At 39.3% G+C, this 24,204-nt stretch overlaps 1 protein-coding gene across 1 annotated transcript in view; it reads right to left on the bottom strand.

Moving 5' to 3' along the window:
* Nucleotides 1-1,379: 1,379 nt before the first annotated feature.
* LOC113544897 (CXADR-like membrane protein) overlaps nucleotides 1,380-24,204 on the bottom strand; it is a 42,650-nt gene continuing 19,825 nt past the window's right edge. Inside the window, 7 exon segments of the mRNA XM_026943962.3 lie at nucleotides 1,380-1,635; nucleotides 1,637-1,858; nucleotides 3,911-4,052; nucleotides 4,924-5,046; nucleotides 5,766-5,933; nucleotides 8,234-8,432; nucleotides 10,291-10,445. Of these exon segments, the coding sequence (XP_026799763.3) occupies nucleotides 1,518-1,635; nucleotides 1,637-1,858; nucleotides 3,911-4,052; nucleotides 4,924-5,046; nucleotides 5,766-5,933; nucleotides 8,234-8,432; nucleotides 10,291-10,445 (1,127 nt within the window). The 3' untranslated portion in view covers nucleotides 1,380-1,517.

Here is a 24,204-nt window from a genome sequence, read left to right on the forward strand (position 1 = left end):
GCATCACATACCATCAAAACATTCATAACTGGTTCAATCATGCCATATTCCTTATTGGTTATAGTGGATAAGGAACATTTAGTGAAATAAGCTAGGCGATGGACTAACGTCTGTGTTGAAATGATTCAGAAAAGCGAATCCAGGAAGTGAAATCAGTGTAGAAAGCCGTAGTTATTACTCAAGACATAAATTAATGGGAAAAAAGTGAAAGCTGCTAGTGATCAGTAGCAAACTATCAAATTATAACCATCGAAATAGAACCATAAACTTTATAAAATGTGTTTTTATGATCAAACCATTTCAGGAGCATACATATATTTGCATGTGCAGATGGTCAAAGTGCAAAGCTGAAAATGTCATTTAAAAAAGTAGTGAAAACAACAGGCAAGAGTTATTCATGACCAAATATAAAAGCCAGTCAGGTTCCAATACGCAAACGCAGGACATGCGATGATGTTTTCTCAGCATGATCTCATGAAAAATTCATACAAATTCAGAAAAGCAAGAAGGATTTTGTTTGATTTCATATAAATGGGGTATGGACACTAACTCCACAGGGCATGTCGGGTTTGGGGAGTTTCCAATTTGCATATTAATAGATAATTGCCTTATCACTCTATTTAATATTGTGTCTTTCTACTAGGTTTTGGGCAAATTTAACAGTTACAGCTTAATCGTATTTCCTCTGCAGTTTTTAACCAATAAGGACACAGTGTTTTTACTATTGTACGTAAAAAGTGACTTTTTAGGACCTCACTGTACACATTTTGTAATGAAAAAAAAAAATACTGAGATTTAGAAAGCAGCCATGTAGATGATTCAATTTCACTTCCTGGTTCGGAGCCAATCATATTACCGTGACTGGAAAGGAAAACAGAGCAGGTGTTTGGAACAAGTCCTTTCCTCTCTTCTGCCTCTAAAAGCTTTCCGCTTGCCGCTAACACCTTGAGCGTGCAAGCAGAACCGCTTAGCTGGTCATGAGTCTTGAGTAGAGAAAGAAAGACGTCTCCTTTCACTGGATAGAATGTGGCTTTCCTTCATAACGGCTACTTCCTTGTTAAAAATAAATCAACCGTTCCACCTAGCCATGCAGAATCCCCGGCACTGCCATCAAAGCGAAAAACAAATGGCGTGTGTTAGGAGGAAACGCCGCTTTCCTTTATTGTCCACATCAAGGGGGCAATCACTTCTTATTTCCCATGTGTGGTGTTTTATTGACACAGCGATTAGGGACGCTTCAAGTGACTTCAGCCTTTATTTCCCTTTTTATTTGTCTTTGCTTGCTTTATTTCTCTTGATGGAGTGAGTCCAATTGGGTTCGCAGGCTCACAGTGTGTATATGTGTGTGTGTGTGTGTAAGGGTTTGTGTTTGTGTGTGTTTTGGTTTTGACTTTCAGACGACCAGGACGCATCATCGCTGCCGTGGTGCTCATGCGTGTCAGACAGCTGTCCCCGGAGTAAATCAGTATACAGGTATATGTGTGTATGTGCGTGTGTGTGATGATGTCTATGTATCTCTAGACAGTCTGGAAGGCCTTGGTTTGGGCCGGGATCATCACCGGCATGGCGCCCATCCGTGCCAGGTTGCCTGGGCTTAGTTTGGGGCTGCTGTGGGGCTCTGGGAGCTTCGGGGGCGACCTGCGTGTACGCCGGGGGCACGGCTGGCAACGTCGAAGGCTGGACGCTGTCTTTCAGAGGCCCCATCGAGGGAGGGGGCGGGTGAGGTTTGTGGGCACGTGGTGCGCCGCTGGGAACCATGGACTGGGTGGAGGAGGTGCCTGATCGAGAACTTCCTGAACGGGAGGAGGAGAGAGAGTTGGGTTTCATCAGCTTGGCCTTGGGAGCTTCAGCATCCTCCCTGATGAGAGAAAGAATACGATCAAATCATGTGTTCAATAAATAATTGAATTTATCATTAATATTATTCACAATAAACTATTCTTCCACCTTGCAATGTAGTCTGTTAACAGTACGCTTTGGTTGCTAAGCAACATAACGGACAAACATTAGAGCATTCTATGGGCAGAACAACAGTATAAGTGTGAAAGGTTTAATGGATTAAAACCTGGTTCAATGGTACAGAATTCAGGTATTGTGTTGCGGTCATGTGTGTGTATATCGACAATTTTACAACAGCTTTGAACTTTGAGCCAATCAGATTTTAGAACTATCCGTTTCATAATTACACATTATTAAAAGTGGACTTTTTTTGTCATTGATCAAAGTTGATTAATGCAGGCGATGTGTCATGCTTTTGAGCAGAATTGGACAACAGGTCCATCTCTGATGTTGGAGATACAGTTTAAAGAGAGAAAGAAAGAGAGATTAAATAGTTAGTACAGCTGTTATGACTCTTTCATCAGTTCTATTATCATTTTTATAGCCTTAATAAACTTGTGATTAAGGAGAGGGAGAGAGAGAGAGAGAGAGAGAGAGAGAGAGATCCAGGATCAAAAAAAGACATGGGGAGGAAGAGCAATGAGAATGTGGAATTAGAGAGCAAGAGAAAGAGGGTAAATTTTAAAAGATGGAAAGAGAGGATTATGAGTGGAAAAGATGAAGAGAATAAGACAGGAAGGACAAGAGACATGATGAGAGAGAGAGAGAGAGAGAGAGAGAGAGAGAAGGTTGAGACAAAGTCTTTTCAGAGCGCTTTTCATTCATTTTTAAGAATCATATCTCAAATCCAAACTGAACCATACCCAAGCAGATGTAAGTTTTTCATTTTGTTTTTTGCGCCGGGTGAGAGAGAGACAGAGAGAGAGAGCAAGAGAGAGAGACAGAGAGAGAGAGACAGAGACAGAGAGAGAGAGAGAGAGAGAGAGCAGGGAGTCCTGCCAGTCCACTTTCACACTCGGCAGAAGACAGGCGGTCTGGACACCGCAGCATCAGCATTTTATTATATATCACTATAAATCATCCAATATCTTTAAAGCCCTGAGGACGAGGGGCCAGAAGGACTTATGGCACGCTGTTCCTGTGCCAGCGCTATAGCTTCGAGTGTGTTCCATCATCAGCACGACAATAAAGTCAAGTACATAAACACAGCGAGGTGAAGCGTCACTTCGCTGACGGCTCTCCTCTCTCAGAACGTACATTTTTGATGCACAGGAGTCTCCCAACCTGCATTATTCATCCTCACGCTCACAAATAAACCCTGACATGTACGGGTTTATTTTAGCCACTCTTAATACTTAACTGTCTCGAAGTGATAATAAAGCACCATAAAGGTCTTAAGTGTAGAGAATTTACCTGCATTTATTAAATATTTATTATTTACACCACAGCGCTGTTGGATTCTTAAATCCGATTGGTCAGAGGTGTTTTCTATAACAGCAGCACCGACTTTAGTGCAGCTGCAAATCACAGGTTTATATTCATGCGCTCGTTTTACCGCTTTATCCTTTTCATATAAAGACATTAACAGGAACTTGTACGGTGGAAGCTCTACATAAATGTTAAAAACCTGTTTTCATTTAAGTCTTCTGTACGGAGATGTTTATTTAACATCTGTGGAAGGAGTCTCCAGTGCCAGAGCCTTGTAACAGTCAGAGGTAAAGCTGTAACGTTATGTTTTTTTAAGTCTTTAGGACTGTTTAGAGCTGCTGTAATGTGATAACCAGAAGTAAGCTGATTCAGGGACGTCCCACAAACTTTAAATAGAACTATAAACTGTTAAAAGTACAATGTGTCATTCTTGAACGAAAAATTGTAATTGTTGACAAATTGTTGTGGTGTAAGAGGAATAAAACACTTCAGGACATGCTGTTATTGGAAATTTGTGGTGGTAACGGTAACTTCGCATCATCACACCACCCTGACCTTGATTATTTTCCTATAACCGCACGCCCCACAGTGTTTTATGCCTTACTTAGCATTTATTAATCGTTCTTGAGGCACTGGTGCTTACCTGATCTCATTGGGCGTCTCCTCTTCTTCATACTTCTTCTTTTCCTTCTTGCGGAACACCAGCCAAATGATGAGAATGAGGATTAGCACACCCAAGGACACGCCCACCACAGCACCGGCCATCACTCCCATACCTCGAACATCTGGAGAAGACAACAAAACGTCACAACTGTCAGGATTATACCATCAGACAGACTCTTTTTATCTACAGCTTACAGACTTTTTACAACCCTTCCACGGAATGGGAAGACAAAATGTTAGGAGATGGTGTTAAAAAAAATCATCTCTTCAATAATTTTTACAGTAAATTCTAAAAAGTTCAGCTTTCCAATCAAATCATGGGGGTTAATTGTAACCCCTGAGCTTCCCACTGTCCACACGCTTAGCATTTAGATACACAGAATATCAACCGAATGCACTTGACTGACACACCCTTGCTCACAAATGTGAGTTTAAACGCATCCTGGGAGAGATGCTGCAATTTAGGCTAACCCTCTGAACAAGCCTCTGTCCACCGCACTGCAGATAGAGGATCTAAAGCAATCCGTCAAACAGGGCCAAGAGAATACACAGCAAACACAACAAGCCATTAATCAAGCAACCAGGGCCACTATTCTCCTTGAATAAAGTAGCATATTTCTATGCATGAGTAAGTTTCTAACGCCAATTAATGTTTCCTCGTAAACTTCCCAAACGCAATTGTGCAGCCTTTTCAGATTCTTCAATTCAAATTTAAAGTATGCTGATGAAACCCTCTCTCTCTCTCTCTCTCACACACACACACATATGCACTCCCTAAAGGCTGAGGATATCATGAACATGCTAGCCTTGTGCTGCAGCGCCATAATGAGGAGGTGTGTTACAGCAAGTAGATAAAAATAAAATATAATAAAATATATCCTTAAATCCTTAGGCAGCTGTGATGTACAGAACACACTTCTGTGTTAGTGTGTGTTGGTGAAAAGCACAGTGTTTTAATGAGGCACACGCACACACACACACGCACACACTTACAGTGAATTTTGACCTCCATGGTGCAGCTCTCCTCTCCCACATCGTTGCTGGCTGTGCACTTGTAGACGCCCGCACTCTCTCGGCTCAGGTTTCTTAGAGTCACGATCTCCGGGTTCTTCAGGTCTAAACACACAGTATTTTTAGAAAAACAATTCCTGAGTGAGAGATTGTTTATTGTATAACTCGAATTAATACAACAAGCTTTTTTTTTTTTTTTAAATCTCTAAAACAGCACTTGAGAGACACTATAGTTTTTGTCCTGTTAGTGTTGCTATAGTTCAGCGCTGTATTGTTTCCTGAGCTGAAATCTTTCTATAGCCCTGGAAAAGATGTCTGGTAGTCCACTTGTACCAAGACATGAATTCACAGCTAAAATGTCATCATACACTTTATAATTAGTTCCTGTTTGTTCCCAGAAAGGAGAAGAGCTCTCCTGGGCATTTAATAGCACATTTTAAAATTTCAGTGCTACTAAATTTATAGAGATTATCCAGGACAATGGAGCATTTATTGCTCAGCATTGACGCTTTCATTGAAGCTCCTAAACTGATGGATCGGGAGAATATAGACATGGTTGATTAGCCCTGTTGATTTACACAAAATTTCAGAGAAATTTCAGTTACATCATGGTACAGGTCAAAGAATAAAAAGGAAAAGTTCTGCTTTTAAGGACAGGAAAAACTGAGATAAAGTTAAAGTGAGTTGTGCACTTAAATTGAAATGTTAGCATTTATTTTATAAGACTTCTGTTAAATCTATAGAGATGGTGTGAATCAATGAGCCGTTCCTTCCTCGACCGGTGGGAAGAACATGCTGAAGCAGTGCAGCTTTAAAGATCGTACCCAGGAGAGCGAGAGGTGGTAGTTTCCCCACATATCTGCCCTTGTCCAGCACTCTCTCCCATTTGTAATGGATGGGATCAGATCCGTCTGTAGATTTACAGCTCATCTTCACGTCACTGCCCTCCAACAGCTGTCCCTCCATCCAGCAGCGAGGCTTCGACGGTTTAACTGCGCAAAAGACACAAGGCTGATATTCAACAGGCACGTTCTTGCTTCAGATTAATTCCATCTGTGAGACGACTTTCTAGGAAAACAGTTTGGAGCAAGGCAGATTGGTTCAAGTTGCTTATTTTGGACAAATTTGACTATTTTTTTTCTACAAAAGGAAAAATTGAAAATAGGTTTACAAGCTAATTGTCTATCTTATGTGTAACATTTCTGTACAAGATGTGTTCATGTGTAAATCTAGCTAAGAAACATGACAAGAACTGATAGACAGCATGAACAATGATAGCTAGAATTAGTTACCAAGCTTGCATATGTTTGTCAGATTCTTTGATAGAAGATCTGACTATTTAAAAAGCCAAGATGTGTTTTTATCCTGGCTGAAAGGAAATGAGAACCAGAGGTGCAAACGCCTACAGTTTGTATAAAGTAAGCTTACACACTTGTCATTTTAGCATAGATTTGTCCTGTCCACCAGCATACATCCAGGTTTTGTGGTAAATCCCGCTCCCATGTAGGATTCCCCTGCTAGGATTTTTTTATTTAGTTAGGATGTTGGCACCTCTTGAGGACAAACATCTTAGGCATAGGAGGCTAGGATGATATTAATCCTGAATGAAATTCTGCTGAGGTTCCTTTTCTGTAAGAAAAGTGCCCAGGGAGAACAGGTACAGCTAAACCTGTAGGAATCTTACAGTAGAATATTGTGATAATATCATAACGTTGCAGTAAAACATTAAGCAATTATAGGATTTCTGAACACCTGCACAGATGTTCCCGTATTCTCCCCAAAGTACCATTTAGGGGCTGTTTGGTTCCTCAGAGGACATTCAATATGTAAGTGCAAAGGAGCCCCAGCACACCATTAGCTTATACTGCATCACCAATCACCAGCTCACTCACCCCACCCTACTTCACAAACCCCCAAGTCTCTGCTCCTAGGCTCGGGCTGGTTTGTGCTGAGTCTGGAGAACAGAAATGCATGCTCTCAGGCTCTCACTGCAGGATGCAATTAACAGAGTGGAGCCGGGCAGCAGTGGCCCTTCCATCTTCTCCGCTGTCAGGATCACTTACACAGAGGAGGAGGCACTCGGGCCTGCGCCAAAGCCATTATCCTCGTGTTGAACAAGACAAACGCTAATGCCCATCCCACCGAATCGAAAGTGTCGTCGCAAAGCCGGCGGCAATTTGTATAAATGTATGCGTAAATTTGCCAGCGCGCTCTTTAAAACGTCTTTATAGAGAGCAGAGCGTCAGCAACTTGAAGCAGTCGTAACACACGTTCCTGCTGTGCGGTATTATGCCGATTGAGGTAGTGCCACATTTTGAATAGAAAACCTGATACTTTACTGGTAAGCATGCAACATACAGAAGGCTGTGAAATTCTGAGCACGCTGTTCAAAGAGTGATTCTTATTGGCTGAAAGTGTTAATCACAATAACAAACATATAATGTATAGAAAAGGTACTGAGCCAATATCACTACGTCATTAATTCCATGTAGTGCGAGTATGACGTGTTAGCGTTTGGAGTAAAAAATGCACCACCATCACAATTTGAGAAAATGACACAAACTGGATTTTCAGAGAGACTCAGATTTTATACAGGGACTCCTCAAAGTGTTATAAAAATGCAATGTGATGAGTATGGATTAAAACACAACAGGGTGTACTGTAATATAAAATAACAACAATCAATACTAGAATATTTTCCTATAACAGCATGTTCCATGGTGTGCTGTTCCTCTAATACCAATGCTAACCAATTTTATTCATCAAAGAAAAACATGGTGTACTTTTTATCCATTTATAGTTATATTTAATTTTGTGGAACATCGATGAAACAAGTTAGTGTCAACTGAATAAAACTCACTCATTTTTTTGAATTAACATGTAAAAGAAAACCAGTTCCCTGTCGTGAACCTTTGTCACCATCGTGCCTTTCTGTCATATCATAAGTAATATTCAAATATCTTTTCATAATCAAAGTGACATTCCACTGCTATGGCAAGTGCAACTGTGTCACGATGCCATGGGGCAAGAGTGCTATTTTCAGCTTGCCAACTGAGTGACACAAGACTGTCACTTCCTGGGACAAGACTTCATTAAGCTTTGTCTTTTATATCAAAAAATATTTGTTTTTTTGATAGAAAAACACCTGAGATAATGGTGATTTTTGTAGCAGTTTTGTAGTCCCTCCACACTCAAGCATGGAAAAGGCTTTAGCCTCTGACGGTAAACTCTGAAGATATGACTGTGGGCAGTAGCACAGTTGAAGGTTAATCTGTAGTGGGTAGGGACTCACCGAGGACGATGAGGTTGACTGTGTTCCAATAGTACTTCCCTCCGTTCTTCACCTTGCAGCTGTACTCCCCCGAGTCTGTGAGTGAAAGGTCGCTGATCATCAGTGAGGCATCGCCCTTCAGATAATCGCCCGCTAGTGACAACCTGCCTGCCTCGCCCTCGCTCGGGTCGTAGATCCGGCCTGCAAAGTAGGTGATTACCTGCAGAGATATCAGGAACAAAACCGAATTTATTTGCTTCCAATGCTTCAAGCGCCACAATACTTTAGCGTGGCTATTCCAAACACAAAGCATTTTTTTCAGGTTTAACAAGTCTAACAGTCTGAGTTTACTACCAAGCACAGCTTTTACTGCATAGTTTATAAAACCTAATACAAATGATGTTTCTCCATGAGATCACATCAGTTCTTACCAAAATAGGCTTCAAACAGTGCTGGGAATATAACATCATGGAAAGATGTGCATACTAATGGAGCCAATACAGCTTTTAAGACTTTAGTAGATCATTATCATTGTGTATTACTGATGTGGTATGTGTGAATGAAATATATGAAAACACAACAATTAAATTAAAAAGACCTCACTAGTAAATGTAGACATTTGGAGCTGTGTTCAGAGTCAATGACATTGACTGAAAGTGACGTTAATATTTCAGCAGGGAAAGTATTGAGTGTATTTACAGCCCAAAACAAATATCAGCATGACATTTTATGGGTTATATCAAACCGTCAGATGGTAGCACTTAATACTGTTCCTCGCTCGAGCTGATATCATACAAGAAAAATGGGCCTAAGATCAAAATGAGAGCTGAGCATAACTGAGACATGCCTCTGACATGTGTCACACATGCAACTCTATGAGAAGCACTTCAGTCCGTATTTACGCCTGAGGTCTGAACACCGATGTACACAATTTCACTATTAAATCCTCACTACGCATGCACAACTCTGAATACCGCCCTTGGACTCTACTGTAGCTTTCCACTGGTTCTTAGTTTAAAGCTAAAAAATTATATTGAGATAATTTGTGATAAAGAGTCAAGAGAATATCATGACAGAAAGATTTAAGACCCAGGAACTTCAGACTCTGGTAGGGTGTGACGACTTTCTAATAAATTTCTAATAAAAATTATGGCCACAATCTTCAAAAAAAGTCTGAATTACTCCTCTTTGGGTATAAAGTGGGTGGGGCTAATCTTGGGTAATAAATGTATGGTGGGTAGAGACTGTGTTAGCTTTATCATCATCAATCATAAGGCTGATGTCATCATCAAAACTATCCATCTGAGCAACCCAGAAATCACAAGTTAATCTAGCAAGTGAAAACTACCCAAGAGAGTGAAGCTTATCTAGCGTAGCCTACTGTGCTAGCTCTGTAATTGGATGGCTGGTATTTAGAGGATGAACAGTCCTGATTCTTGAGTGCTGAGTGCTATAGTAGGCTGGGAGTCTTAGTGCTGCCAATCAAGTATGCTGATTATAATATTAGGCCATGTCCATTATGACATTTCTGAGACTTGTCTTTTCAGCAAGTTCAGGTGGAGTTTGAGCATTTTTATAACATCTCTATATTATTTTTATTAATTCAAACGTTGCTGGATACATGTCTACACCTGTCTTTACTTATTTAGTCCACAGTGTAATTCAGTGTATTTTTTTTCTTTTGTTTTGTTTTAAATTGAGAGTCCATGTCGTCTATTTGCTCTCACCAGATTTACTACCGCACAATGGATAATCAATAGCAGACTATTTGAAATGCAGAGCCATGCATAGCAGGAGATTCCTTTACTTTAGCTAAAAGTGAGTGTGTTAGATAACCAAAGGCCAAATTGGAATGGAAAATGTAAATGTCTGCCAATTCTGAATCATCCTTTCATAAAAGTAATTGAAGAGGAAAAGCCAGCGTCGGCCAGAGAACGAGCAAGGCTTGTAATTGAAGGGCGGCTTAAATGTTCCGAAGCTCATGATGTGGACCTTCATTAAACGGAGAGATGAACACGGTCATAATTTCCATGAAGTGATTGCCATTTTTCAGATTTTGGCAGTGTGTGTTCTCTCACCGCTTTCTGCTTGGCGTTGGGTTTCACCAGCAGCCACTCGATGTCCAGCAGTGAGGTATCGGCATGCCAAAGCTGATGGTGACATGGCAGCGTGGCGTTATCGCCCACCACTCGCTTCATCTCCGTCTGCCCACTCACACGCAATACACCCAACACTGCCGAGAGAGAAAGAGAGACCTGATGAACCACGATGTCTCCTCTATTGCCCACAGTGCACATCATTTGGAGACAAAAATCTTTCAGCTTTGTATCATTCTGGAAATTTCTCTACATAATGCAGTTCTCCATTGATAAACCTAACTTCCATTAGCATGTCTCCATAGCTTCCACTATTTTTGCATGTTTTATTTATTATGTGTAATAATCTTTATCAACTTGTATTGCTTCTGTTGTTCTATCATTACAAGCCACCATATATACATATTGATAAAGCAGTTATGTTTTGATGACAATTCACTCTTTGCATTGGACTGGCAAAATTACATATTGACACTCGCGCTAATCGAGAATTATAAATGGATGAGAAAGAGACAGAGTCAGAGATAGAGCTGCTGTGAAAAAGCTCAAAGCAATCTAGCAAATTTCCCATGTTTCCAGAAGATGAAGACGAACAAACTGCAGCTATCGTAGCTAAACTTATTACAGTTAATATGAATGAGAGACAGCAAGTAACGACACAACACTCTGTTTCTTCAACTTCAGACAACGGTCTTCATTTATTGTGCTAGATAAGAATTTTCTATTTGTATTAAAGTACATTAAATTCATTTTGCAGGTGAAAGTCCTACCAGAATGGCAAGTGTTTGTACCCAATCTAAAAAAACACATAAAAAAGATAAAGATATCAACGTAGTATGTTCTAGAGTTGATATAAATAAAATACACATTAGATTTTTCTTTTTTTATTCGTAGAATTCTTACAGTTTATATGTAACTGCATTAAAAACACTGCACTTTAAAACAGGAATGCCAATCAAGCGAATTAAACTGAATAACAGAAAGAGACAGATAGGGAAATGAGGGAAGGGTATGAGGGACAGAAATGCTAAAGCTCTTTGGCTGGTTGTAATTCAGATGCCAGGGATATTTACCCAACTGCCTGTATTTGAGGGATGGATCTGAGGATTCTGAAGTTTTGGCTGTAGCTTCAGTCTCAACGGAGATCTGATTCTGGATCACAGCATCGGATTAATGCTCTGATCATCTACAACTGGAAGCAGATGATTGTGGGATTGAGGGATATGACTATCTATCATTTCCCCTGCCATATGCCAGCATTAATCCACAGGAAACCTTTTTTTTTTTCAATTGGTTCTGTTCTCTCACCAGTGTACGGTAAATCATGCCAGTATCACAGTATACAGTATCATGTACTGACCCTTAAAAAAATACAAACTTTAAGGGTTTTTCAGTTGACTCTTTGGGGGAACCTTTAAAAGTTCTACACAGAACTTACATGTGTTTCTAAGCAGAACAGTTTTTGGAGAACCCTTTATTATCTCATGAATCCTTAAAGAATCATTGAAGAGTGCATGTATTATTAACTTGTTGGTCATTATATACTTCTTAATATGTGCAACCTGTCAGGTGTTTAATATTTCATTCTGCTGGTACTTGGTACACTCAGAAATGGTTCTTTAATGGTTTACTGGGTAATTGAGTGTTCTTAGCTTCCCAAACTTGGAATACTTTCTGAGAGGGAAACACTCTGGTTCTTGGTGCACTCTTAAAATTGGGGTTCTTCAAGAGTTTTTTAAGGTTAGATTGGATAATTAATGGTTCTTAGCTTGCTATAAGGGTTCTACATTAAACCCTTTCTCATAGTGAAACACTGTTATAGGGTTCTACAAGGAACCTTTAAAGAAATCTTCTTCCTCTGAGGCACTACCAAAGAGCACTTATAACAGTTCTACCTATTCTAAGAGTGTATTTAGTATAACAATACATATAGTCTATACATTACTCAAATAAAAAAAACCTCTAGATCAAAATATAGCATTATGAAGGATACTTTCATTGATAGGTGCCGTTTGTTTTGTCTTATTGTCCTAGAATATTTATGTCTCCATCCAGAACTGTTGTGTTTATGTTACATCTAGATGCATAACTGTAATATTATGATTATGTTTACGTCACAAATTGTTATATCTATGTAATGCGTACTTTTATGACTATTATGTCTGTTATATCTTCATCAGTGGAAGATGTAATAAATGATGTCTTTATTATATCTATAATGTTTATGCCAATATTAATGCAATCAACATATGCATGGGTGTTTTTGTTTTTTTCTGGGGGGTTGGGGAGAATATCTTTGTATGAATGTCTGTGATATTGCATTGCTGTATATCTTTTATTTAATAAGCTAAAGGACCCAAGATTTGTTTTTGCTTACTAACAATATGGTTAAGTGTCCCATTATTGTAACTACAGTAATACACAGATCCAATAAAATGCTTCAATAAAATGCCTCAAATAAAATTAAAAATTAAATAAAAAGGTGATGTTTCTCATTTTCATTGCCATCAAGGGGGATCCTAGTGCATGAAGCACATTGGGTGCCATTATTATTTAATATATTATATAATATCTTGGGTGTTGTTAAATACGTTTTACAATTGTATTGCTAACAGAATATTACATTACAGTTCAGCAAGATTCCAAGTAAATCCCTAAAAATAGGTGCAAAGCTTTAACTAAAGAGGGCGTCACAATTTAAAACAGATACGTATATAAGTGCTAAGTCAATGATCACATGGTTTCATGGCATCATAATTAGCAAGCTTGGAAACATGCTTTCTGTGTCAGTAACTGAAGTAGATTCATAGAGGCGTGCCCCACATCGCTGGGTATCAAATGCATATTAAGTTTCTAAGTGGGTTAAGTGTAGGCTGGCTAATCTGAAATGAGATCAGGCCCATCCAGGTGGAGTCTGTGTGGGGTAGTGATATTTTAGGACACATTTAGGAGCAATTAGCAGAATGGGCGTTCTTCGAAGATGTAAAGATAAGATCTATGCTCATTTTCGTTGCCTGATGGGAGAGATCAGATGGATATGAGAAAGGCAGAGAAGGGAAGATGGAGAGAGAGAGAGTAATGGTGGAATAGAGTACTAGAGAAAGAGAAGAGTAATGTGTAGGAATGCAGAGGCAGGGGTGGGGGCAGATAATGAAAGAATGAGAGGAAGATAGAGAAGTTTGGTGAAAAGAAAGATTGAGAATAAAGAGAATAAAGTATTTAGGGTGAGTAAGAAAGAAAAACACTGTGGAGAGATGAGAGAGAGAGAGAGAGAGAGAGAGAGAGAGAGAGAGAACTAGCTTTTTTGAAATTTGAGATCCAGTGTTCTCTTTTTCTCCATCTCTCTATCACTTTCTCTCTCTAGTCCCATCGCAGCATCACCCTTTTTTCCTGGGTTTCTCTCTCACTATCTCTCTCCCACCATTCCTTTTTTCTTTTAGTCCCTTTCTGTCAGACAATACTTATACCTTTTTTCCAAAAGTAATCCTTTTCATATTATTTCAAATTGAAATGGATGCTCCTAGAACACAGTGTTGAAGGAATACTTCAATACGCCATTTTTTAAACCTAATCTGTATTCACTGCATCTCTAGCATGCATGTGAGATGAGGATTTTAGCACTATGGGAAAAAAAACATGCGTAACTTCTAGGGGCAGTTGTTGAATTCTGTGGGGTGAAAAATGCAAATAAAGGAGCAAACGATTAATGACTTACCCCCTGATTGTGATTCCATCAGTAAGTTCTAAAATCATCCCTGATTTAAGTCAATAAGATGCCAATTTTCAGGGCTTCCTATAATGGAATATTTTAGGATATTCCAGAGTCCACAATTCCATTACTGGGACCGACAGTCACAAAGGCCACGCCTCCTACACCAACCTAATGACGGAATATTCATTTGTGGCAAGTGATTAGACAGAAGCAGTTCATCCTAGTGGACTCAGACCTACTTTATACACTCTTTGTGTGCTTTGGCCTAATGGATCCCCTTCACTATGCTATAATAAGATGCAAGTGTGTGTGGGGAGGAATTTAATAGAGCACGACATGCTCCGGGGCTTGGCTATTGAAAATCCGCTCCTCCACCAGCCTTTGGCTCAAAATACCGGCTTCGTATTGTTAATTAGTGCACACATACACACAGAGAGCACCACAGCCTTGTTTTGTCTACAAAGTGCACACCAGGACAACTGGAATCAAGGCTGTGTGGGTCTGTGATTCCAGCTACCTCACAACCGGAATCATAGTGAACTCAGGGACAACAAGAATCACAGGGCACACTGGGACTACCAGAATCACAGTCAGCACTGGGATACTTGGAATCACAGTGAAAACTGGGACAACCGGAATCACAGTGCACACTGGGACTACCAGAACCACAGTCAGCACTGGGACCACTGGAATCACAGTGCACTCTGGGACACTTGGAATCACAGTGAAAACAGGGACAACCGGAATCATAGTGCACACTGGGACTACTGGAATCACAGTGCACACTGGGACAACTGGAATCACAGTGCACACTGGGACAACTGGAATCACAGTGCACACTGGGACTACTGGAATCACAGTGCACACTGGGACAACTGGAATCACAGTGCACACTGGGACTACTGGAATCACAGTGCACACTGGGACAACTGGAATCACAGTGCACACTGGGACAACTGGAATCACAGTGCACACTGGGACTACTGGAATCACAGTGCACACTGGGACAACTGGAATCACAGTGCACACTGGGACAACCAGAATCACAGTCAGCACTGGGACTACTGGAATCACAGTGAAAACAGGGACAACCAGAATCACAGTGCACACTGGGGCAAAGGAATCACAGTGCAGACTGGAGCAACCAGACATGATGCAGATCTTGCATCATTATCAAAGATCCGTTGTATGAAAGATGCATTCAAAGCAGCCAACATTTTGAAAAGATTTTGAGCTGTTCCATGTAGAACAGTGGAATACTGCATTGTGTAAATAACTTGAGCTTTGAGGAGACTTCACACCTCCTTCACTGAGAAGTCTTTACACCACTGCAGACGTTTTCTACAGAAATAATGTGACAGAAACTGAAAAAAAGAGGCAAAGAGTGAAATTAAGCTTGCATAATAACGATCTTAAACAGCCACTGGGCTTATTTATTATTACAAACAAATCATAAAACCAGCCGCTGTTCCTTTCTTTAATAACAATTTCCTTTACTTTTCTGTTTCTTTTTTTTCTTTTCATTTTATAACTGCAGTCCCTTCGGCGACGTACTGTATCACTTGCTTTTGAACTGTTCTAGCTGTGGCCTGCATTTTGCTCGTTATTTATGATATATACACTGCTTGGAGAGGAATGAGGACCAACAAGCTTACATAAAGGTGCACTGGTCTGCATCGAGATGCAGAGAAGGGGATTATGGGTAAGCGTAACTCGCAGAGGAATTGGCTTGCACACCTCCAAAAGTTATATTTACAACGCGCCATGCAAATACGCAGTGCAGACCAACACTGGTCGCACAGGAAGCATCAGATAGCATTGGGGCTGGGATGAGACAGAACTAGTGCAAACCAGAACTAGTTTGAGGGTCAGTGGCCAGAAGGGGCTGTTACTGACCAGTTTCAAATCTGTACCAAAGATTGACAGGATATAGAGAAAATTTTGCCGGAAAAAAAAGAAGGTTTGCATCATGCTAGACATAATTTTGCATAATATGGTTACAGATATTACGATTCTCAAGTACAGTGTTAACTAGTAATACTTAATTGCAGGCAGCGTTTGGCCTTTTTTTATAGTGAAATGCAAAACTTTCCTCTTTTTTGTTTCACTTTAGTTCACTTGGTCACTCTAATGATGCCAGTGTCCTCTTTCCACATTACATGCAAATATGTGAACGTCTGTGTTGGACACCTTCTTATCATCAATCAAATATTCCTCTGCGTCTTTGCCAGCATTATAAATACTTCCTCTATAATGTTTATAGGGTCCTCCATGTCAGGGGTTCTTACATTTTTCCAGGGATCTCTTCCAGAGTAAAAGTATTTCCTTAACTTTAAGAACAACAGGTCAAATATTTATCATCATATCAATTTATTCAGATCTTTAGAGTGTTTTTTTTTAACTTCTGAATGTTATTGCTGAGGCATAAACTACACGCAGGTGATTCGCATAACCTGAATGGGGAAGCCAGAAAATCTACATAAGCAGCTGCTTAACCTGACTCTGAATACGCCTAACTTTCCCCGCATAAATACTGACGTAACTTTTGGACTCTGAATCCGGTCCTCTGTGTGCGTCTTCATGTGCATCACGTTTGAATTCCGAGTGAATCCCATCTGGATGATTTGTCTTCAATAAAACATTTAAAATCATAAATAGCTGTCTCTGAGAGAAAGCTTATAGAGAATGCTAAGGACCAAAGAACAATTAGAACAATATGATCCAAAATATCACTGATGGGGAACAGTGGCAATCTGAATATTGACAGATGAATATAGACTCTTAATGGAGGCTAGTAGCTCTTAATTGCTGGCCTTTTAAACCTTAGCACTGTATCCTATGGACCATGCATTTAGATTTTACAGTAATACAAGTGAAATACTTAATATTTCTATTTTTCAATCTAATTCTTATTCAAATGATCAGTATTGATGGAATGGAGCACAGAATGATGTAATTCTCTGGGATCCTTTTAAAAAATTATATTATTTTAGAATGATTGTTACAGACTTAGCTTCACATTAGAGATATTACACAAAACTTTTAGCAAAATAAAAATAATAAAGTGGGCCATTCTGACCCAAAAAGAACAGACGGCTTAGTCGTGAGCTTTGTTTGAACAATGCCAGCCGAGCGTCTTGGCTGTGTGTGTGCCAGGCCACATGCCAAGTGTCTTTCCCACAGGCCTGTTGGTTTCAGTCCCAGCTTTCACCCAGGAGCGAGCACACAGCCTGCGGCACACACACATACACACACACACACACACACATACACGCACACACATATTCTACACACTCCCTTTAATAAGGACCAAATCTTGTAGAGGGAATTGCTGCAGTCTCAGAGGAAAACCCAATGGAGCTCCAGTCTCACACACACACACACACACACACACACACACACACACACACATTGGGCTCAGTGCCAAAACGGTGGCCGCTGAGTGGTGCAACACTGACACAAAGTGTACAATAATTTTGTCTTATTCCTGCTCGACTCAAAAAAGAAAAAAGAAAAACCTTGAGAGATTAAGTGCATATTTTGAGACATGATCAGAGATCTGGGGTATTTAGACCTGTTTCAGTATATTACAGTGTAGTTATTGAACAAACAGTTTGACATTAATCTTTCAGAAATGGAAGGACCACACCTCCTTTAGTGGGACTAACAAACACAGAGGCCACGCCTCCTTCACTGAGAATCACTGACGGCAGACTGAATACATTAGAACTGACAGGCCACACCTCCTTCATTGAAACTGAGTCACAGCAGCCACACCTCTTTCAGCGAGATTGAGTCATAGAGGCCACGCCCCCATCTGTGAGACTGAGTCATAGAGGCCACGCCTTCTTCACTAGATCTGGTGCAGTCGGATAGTAAATATTGACGCCGGTGTATTGATTCAGTGAATTTTTACACATCTAGTGCTTATCCTCTAAGTCACCTGGAGCTTTTGCATCATTTTAGTGAGGAATAAAAGTGAAAGATTTATCACAGAGGGTGTGTATTATTGGCATTTCCTTTAAGGATGCAGATCACAGGCAATGAACGATGTTCTCTTGCGTTAAACAGTGTACAGTTTGTAATATCTTACACTCAAGCCATCTAAAAGTCTAGAATTCTATAATAAGCCAGACAATCAATAGAATTGTTTCAGTTGCCCTCCGAAATCAATAGGAATGCTCTTTTCCCTCTACAGTGGTCAATGGAAAATATTTCTATCCACATTAACACGGCACCTAAGTGCAAAGCAAATCCATGCAGCTCTGCTCTGTGTCTCCGTCGGCACTCTTTCTGTTTCAGGACTCCAGCCTTCAGGCCCGAGGTTCAGCACTGACCCGTGCAAAATCGATAACAGTACGCGTCTGCTCAGGCCAAGTCCATTCTGCTGCAATTTGCAACTTTTATGCCCGTTAGGTAGAAAATGTAGCTGACTAGGTTGCAGAGCGAAATACATCTTTGTCTTCCGGAATCAGATGCTGACTTAATCTACGATGCAGCAAAATTTTTACCTCGTCATTGTCTTCAGTTTCCTTTCATTAAAAAAAAATAATAAAATAAACAGCCAGAAGGTTGCGAGATGCTTTGGAAGGGGAAAAAAAAGACTAAATGCCAAAACACAGTGGCGCATAAAACGTGACTAATTGCAAGAGAAGCAAGAGAAGCCTTAAAGTCTACACTGGTGTTAGCCATAAACTCTAATGGTACATGCTGTTAAAACAGCGGTTTGGATGCTGCAGCAGGAGCAGAGCGCAAACCCGCAATGCGAAAGATGATGGGACTGTGGAGCAGCTGTACCCAAGCTCACCACTTCAAGGACACAAACAATTTGTTGTGTGCTTTCTGCTAGTAAACAGAGGCTAGCACCAGAGGCTTGGGGTTTTCAGGAGGAAGTTTGTGTGAGGAGGAGGAGGGGGGTAATAGTCTGGAAAAAAGTCCACCACTGTTTGAACAAATGGTAGACATTCCACAGGTTAATTAAAAGCAGACTTGGGGGAAAAACCTGGAGGAAAAAATGCTGCTTTTGGAAAACTAGCTGAGTTACAAAGTGAGGAATCATATAATGAATCATATAACACGCCGGAAAACATTTCAGAGTACGCTGCTCCAGACATAAAGAATGTTCAACTGTTTTCTATATTTAGTGAACTACACGTAAAGCTCAATTAGATCCTGGCAATTTTATCTATGTATATTAATCTTTATAATTAACATGATCTTCAACAGCATCCAAAATGTATTATGTACTAAATTCTTAGTTGACATTCAATTGTCAAATGTCATTCAACTCCCTGCTGATAGAGGTCCAGTGGGATTAAGCCTTCGCTTCATCTCTACCTTCAGAGAGCGATGCAGCGGCACTTTAGTCTTTTAGTCTGTCCAGCTCTCTCAACTCTTCACCTGTACACTCTGCTCAAACAGATCAACTTCCAAAGCTTCGACTTTTATGCTAACACTGCCGTCAATCTTGTAGATTGCTTATCAAGCCAAGCAGAGTCTCTGCAGCGCAACTGCACCGTGTACCTGCACTGCATTCTGGAACTTTGAGTCCAAATTTTGCACCAATGTCTCCACTACTTCCATGCTGGTTTCTCTTGTTTTTTTTAAATGTTTTTTTTAGGACATCGATACCTGATCATTAACCCTCATGTTTGGAGATTGCTCCTTAAACCCTGCTCCTCTCTCAGCATCTCAACACCATTCTGAGATCTTTGGGTGAAAATAAATGCAAGACAAATCAAAGAAAACAATCCACAATGAATCCAAGAACAATATTATAACAGAATAATGTTATCCATCTAAATTGTTTCTTAGACCAATGCACTTTAACTCAATATAATTCCAACCAGTCACCTGATCAATTGCAGAATGCTGATTATTGCTTTCAGCAGAATCATGGTAGTGTATGTAAGAAATAAAACATACTATATTGTGCTGTTATAGGAAAATAATCATCACCGGGTGGAGTGATGAAGTGGACTTACTGTTTTGAAGTGTTTTATTTCAATTACACCACAGCAATTTACCAACAAATGCAATTATTATTTATTGAAAAAAAAAAAAAAAAAAAAAAAACACATCATACTTTTTGTCTGTTTATAGTTACATTTACATGCTGTAGACTTAAATGTACCCTGGAGACTCATTCCGTAAAGGTTATATAAACATCTCCTAACAGAAATGTTCACCTTTCCAATGTCCATCATACAAGTGCCTACAAACAATAATGTATTAGAATGAGGGCATTAATATGAAACTAAGGGAAAAATACCCAGTCTGAGTGGACAAGTGTGAGGAGCGGGGGATGTTTGCAAGCTGATAAGAAAGGCCTCTCTTACTTTCAGCCCTCCCTGGCCTGAACCTCAGCTCCCGCTGCTAGATTAAAACAATGTGTGGAGAAACTGGGCCAAGGACTCGACTTCCATCACCAGAGCACACAATAAAGACCCAGGAGTGCTCCAAGGTGTAGCTTTTTTACCTCCAGCTCAGAGGAACCATGATGAGCACACCACCATGCTTTCTAATACATCAGCTTCTCTTACCAAGATTGAGAAAGCAGACACCTTGACTGCTCAGCAAACTAAAATAAATTTCACGACAGCCGTAGGCTATGTTTGGCCTGCGCATGTAATGAGGGTTATGAAAGCGTCAGTCATAACAACAGGAGGGTAATTATTTTTTTTTTGGATGGCCCCAATATCATTACTTTTCCTCTCGCAATACAACTCATCCGGATGAAAACACATCTCGCTTCGGCTTTCATCTTACTTTGGCTTTGGAGTCACAGTTGAGCACTCAAGGCACTCAAGGCGCTTCAAATGTAATCAATGTGCATCCCCTTTTAGCTCACAGAGTCCCTGAGTCCAAAATAAATGGATTTTCTGTTTGCATCAGGGTGTAAAATCTCATTTCTGCCCTGCCTTGTTGAGTGCTTTGTCCACAATCTATTTCTATTAACTAAAATAGAAAGTGTGTGCAGAAAATGAAGACGGTGTGGTAATGCATTCAAAGACAACGGTTATATTTAGAGCTACATGCGTGTCTGTAAAATGTTGTATAACGAATAAAAGAATAAAATGTGATGTATCTGAAAATTGTTGTGTGACAACAATTAAAAAAATTAATATAAAATAAATAAATAAATAAATAAAAATGTGATCAAAATGTCCAAGTGTCTGGAAGAAAAAAAGTTTGTCAAATAAAACCAATAAAAAAAAAATAATAAAAAAATTGGATAGAAATACGATAGAAATGCACTGGCTAAATAAATAATTTATAGCTAGATCTATACCTAAAACATGCTATATATGACAAATAAAACAAATATAAAAAATATATATAAATAAAAAATACCAAAAAAATTTATTTGCAATGAACATAATGTTGCAATGTATAAAGATTTTTTATGACAAATAAAACAAATCACGGGTAAAATAAAAATGTGCTAGAATGTATCTAAAATATGTAGATGTATCTGAAAGGTGTTGTATGACAGATAAAAAAATTAATAAATAAAATATAAAAAAACACGATAGAAAGGTGATGTATCTGGAAAACGCTATATGACAAATAAAACAAATAAAAAATAAAATAAAATAAAATAAATGAAATAAAAATATGATGGAAATGTGATATATCTGAAAAGCTACGTGACAAATAAAACTTAAAATAAAAATGTAATAGAAATGGAAATGCATTGGCTAAATACACAATTTATTTGCAAATAAAAGTACGTCATATGACTAATTATTTGGGTTTTTTGCTTCCAAACAGCAAGTGTGTCTGCTAGGTTTCTGAACTGAAAATGTTTCTATCACGATCACGTAGCACAACAGACTCACACAAACAGAGCTGCTGCAATCATAGCTTATTTTTTTCATAATTATATTTTAGGAAATGTAAATTGTTGCTTAAAATAAATTTAGTAGACGTAAAGTAAACTCTGCTTCATTGCTCCAGGACCCGGGGGTTCGATCCTGAGCTCCGGTTACTCGCTGTTTGGAATTCCACATGTGGGCTGCCTCTGGGGTTTTCACTTTCCAGGGAAAAAAAAAAATATATATATATATATATACATTTAGAGAGTGAGAGAGGTTTTTTTTTTTCATTTTTATAGTTTGCAAAAGAAAAAGCAACACACTGGTTTGTGATATCTAATTTTCATTAAAGCCTGCTCACTGCTGAATATTTGAACAAAAAATTTGAATCACACACACACACACACACACACACATTATGTCAAGGATTATTGCATTATTGTGTATTAAAGCCTCAGGGATATACAGTAAATGATGACTAGGGATTTCTCACTCAATCATTTTAGCGAGCAATCAGGTGTAATGAAAATTGGGCTCGGCTGACCTTTAGCGTGAAGTTAATGGTGCTGTGCTGATTCGTTTGCTAATGAACTCAGACACGCGATATTAATTTCTCTGAACTAAACAGTGCACGAGTGGAAACAGTGCAGTGGCAAAAAATCAGTAAGGTGTGTGATGGCCAACGCTGTACATATGGCTACACTATGCACACTGTGCATAATTATATACATATATATATATATATATATGTGTGTGTGTGTGTGTGTGTTTATGTGTGTGTGTGTGTGTATAGAGAGAGAAAGAGAGAGAGACCAGAAGCTGTGTTTTCTTTATCGCTAAGCAAATTTATATCCTTCCTCTAAACCTCACCGAGTTCCAGAAGAGAGAAAATCGGCATTCCGTCTGTTTTCACACCACTTTCAGAGTTCATTAGATTTCTCAATGACTCTTCCACTAATAGTTTCTCTGAAATAACCATCTAAGAAACCGAAATGATCACACATGATGACGCAAACGTTCGCGCTCAGTCACAGAAACCCTAAGCACAGTTGGATGATGTAAGCGTTTCTTGCAAGGTCGGCCTAATTCCAGCGCCATGACTGCATTTCTTCCTCGATTCAATTACCACAAATGGCCAAATCATCCTCAAGCATGCATGCTGATCAGAAAGAAAAGCAGCAGGAGGTTCGCACTGACGCTCACGAGTAAATTACAGCCTCCAGCTCCTGCATTCCAGCAGCTCTGCTGCGATTTATACTCTCCTCCATCCATGACTGAAGTCTAAAAAAGCCAAATGCTAAAATATCTATGAATTTCACGGAGTCAGAGATGTGCTGGAAGAAATGCAAAACTTTTTTTAACTTCCCTTAGTCCTGCTCCTAAACTCTAATCAGCTCCTAATCATCTACGGTGAAATTTTCTGTAACGAGACGTTTAGTTAACATTTATGGAAGGAGTCTCCAGTGTCAGTGCTTTGTAACAGGTAAAGCCGTAACTTTAGGTTTTCCAACAATACATAGATAAAAAGAATGACTTTATCAAAATCTCAAAATTGTTAAAATAATGACTTTATTACAATCATTCTTTATAAATTAAAAAATTGTAATAGTTGGCACATTGCTGTATAAGAGGATCTCGTAATGACTGACTCCTTTAACATCCCTGAGTTGCGCTCCTGGTTTTACTGTGTTGTTATTTATAGTAAAGACTTACATGCTCTGAAAAATTGCTAATTAAATGTAAATAAAAACCCCCTTCATACTCAGCTATCGGCTTGACGACGTATTTTACAGATAATTAATTTTTAATCTCTGAGCTTGAATGTCACTAAGCTGTAAGCAAACAGCAGTGTAAATTTGGACTGACAGCAGCACTGCTTGCTAAGGTGGAACACTCTTCCTAAATTTTTCACATCTCGTTAGATTGGTCTTGACAACTTTGCTCAACAACACACTCGAGTTTTACAAGTTTCCTTCTCACGGTTCACCAGCAGGGCCGCCATTATGATGATGTGCTGTTTTCTGACAGCAAACAGCAGCTGAGTTGCAGCCAGTGACTTGTCTGACAAATAAGACAAACAAACAGAAAAAGTAGCACAGATTTTCCAGAAAACAAGTTTCTAACTGATGGAGAAGCTAAACTAACAAAAAGGAATGTTGCTTACAAAGATCCAGATAAGCAAATAACATGACTGTCCAGTTACCTTTTAAGGCTTACAAATTAGTGTTAGTTCATGGCTATAAATAAGACCATGAGATACGACCATGAAGAATATCAGTTTAAAGTGGTTATATATGTTTTTCATAGCGGAGCTTCACGCAAGTACTCTTGATTAGTGCCATAAACACATGGATCCACATTTATGCT

This window comes from Pangasianodon hypophthalmus, chromosome 17, assembly GCF_027358585.1.
Source record: "Pangasianodon hypophthalmus isolate fPanHyp1 chromosome 17, fPanHyp1.pri, whole genome shotgun sequence".
Classification (NCBI taxonomy): Eukaryota; Metazoa; Chordata; class Actinopteri; order Siluriformes; family Pangasiidae; genus Pangasianodon; species Pangasianodon hypophthalmus.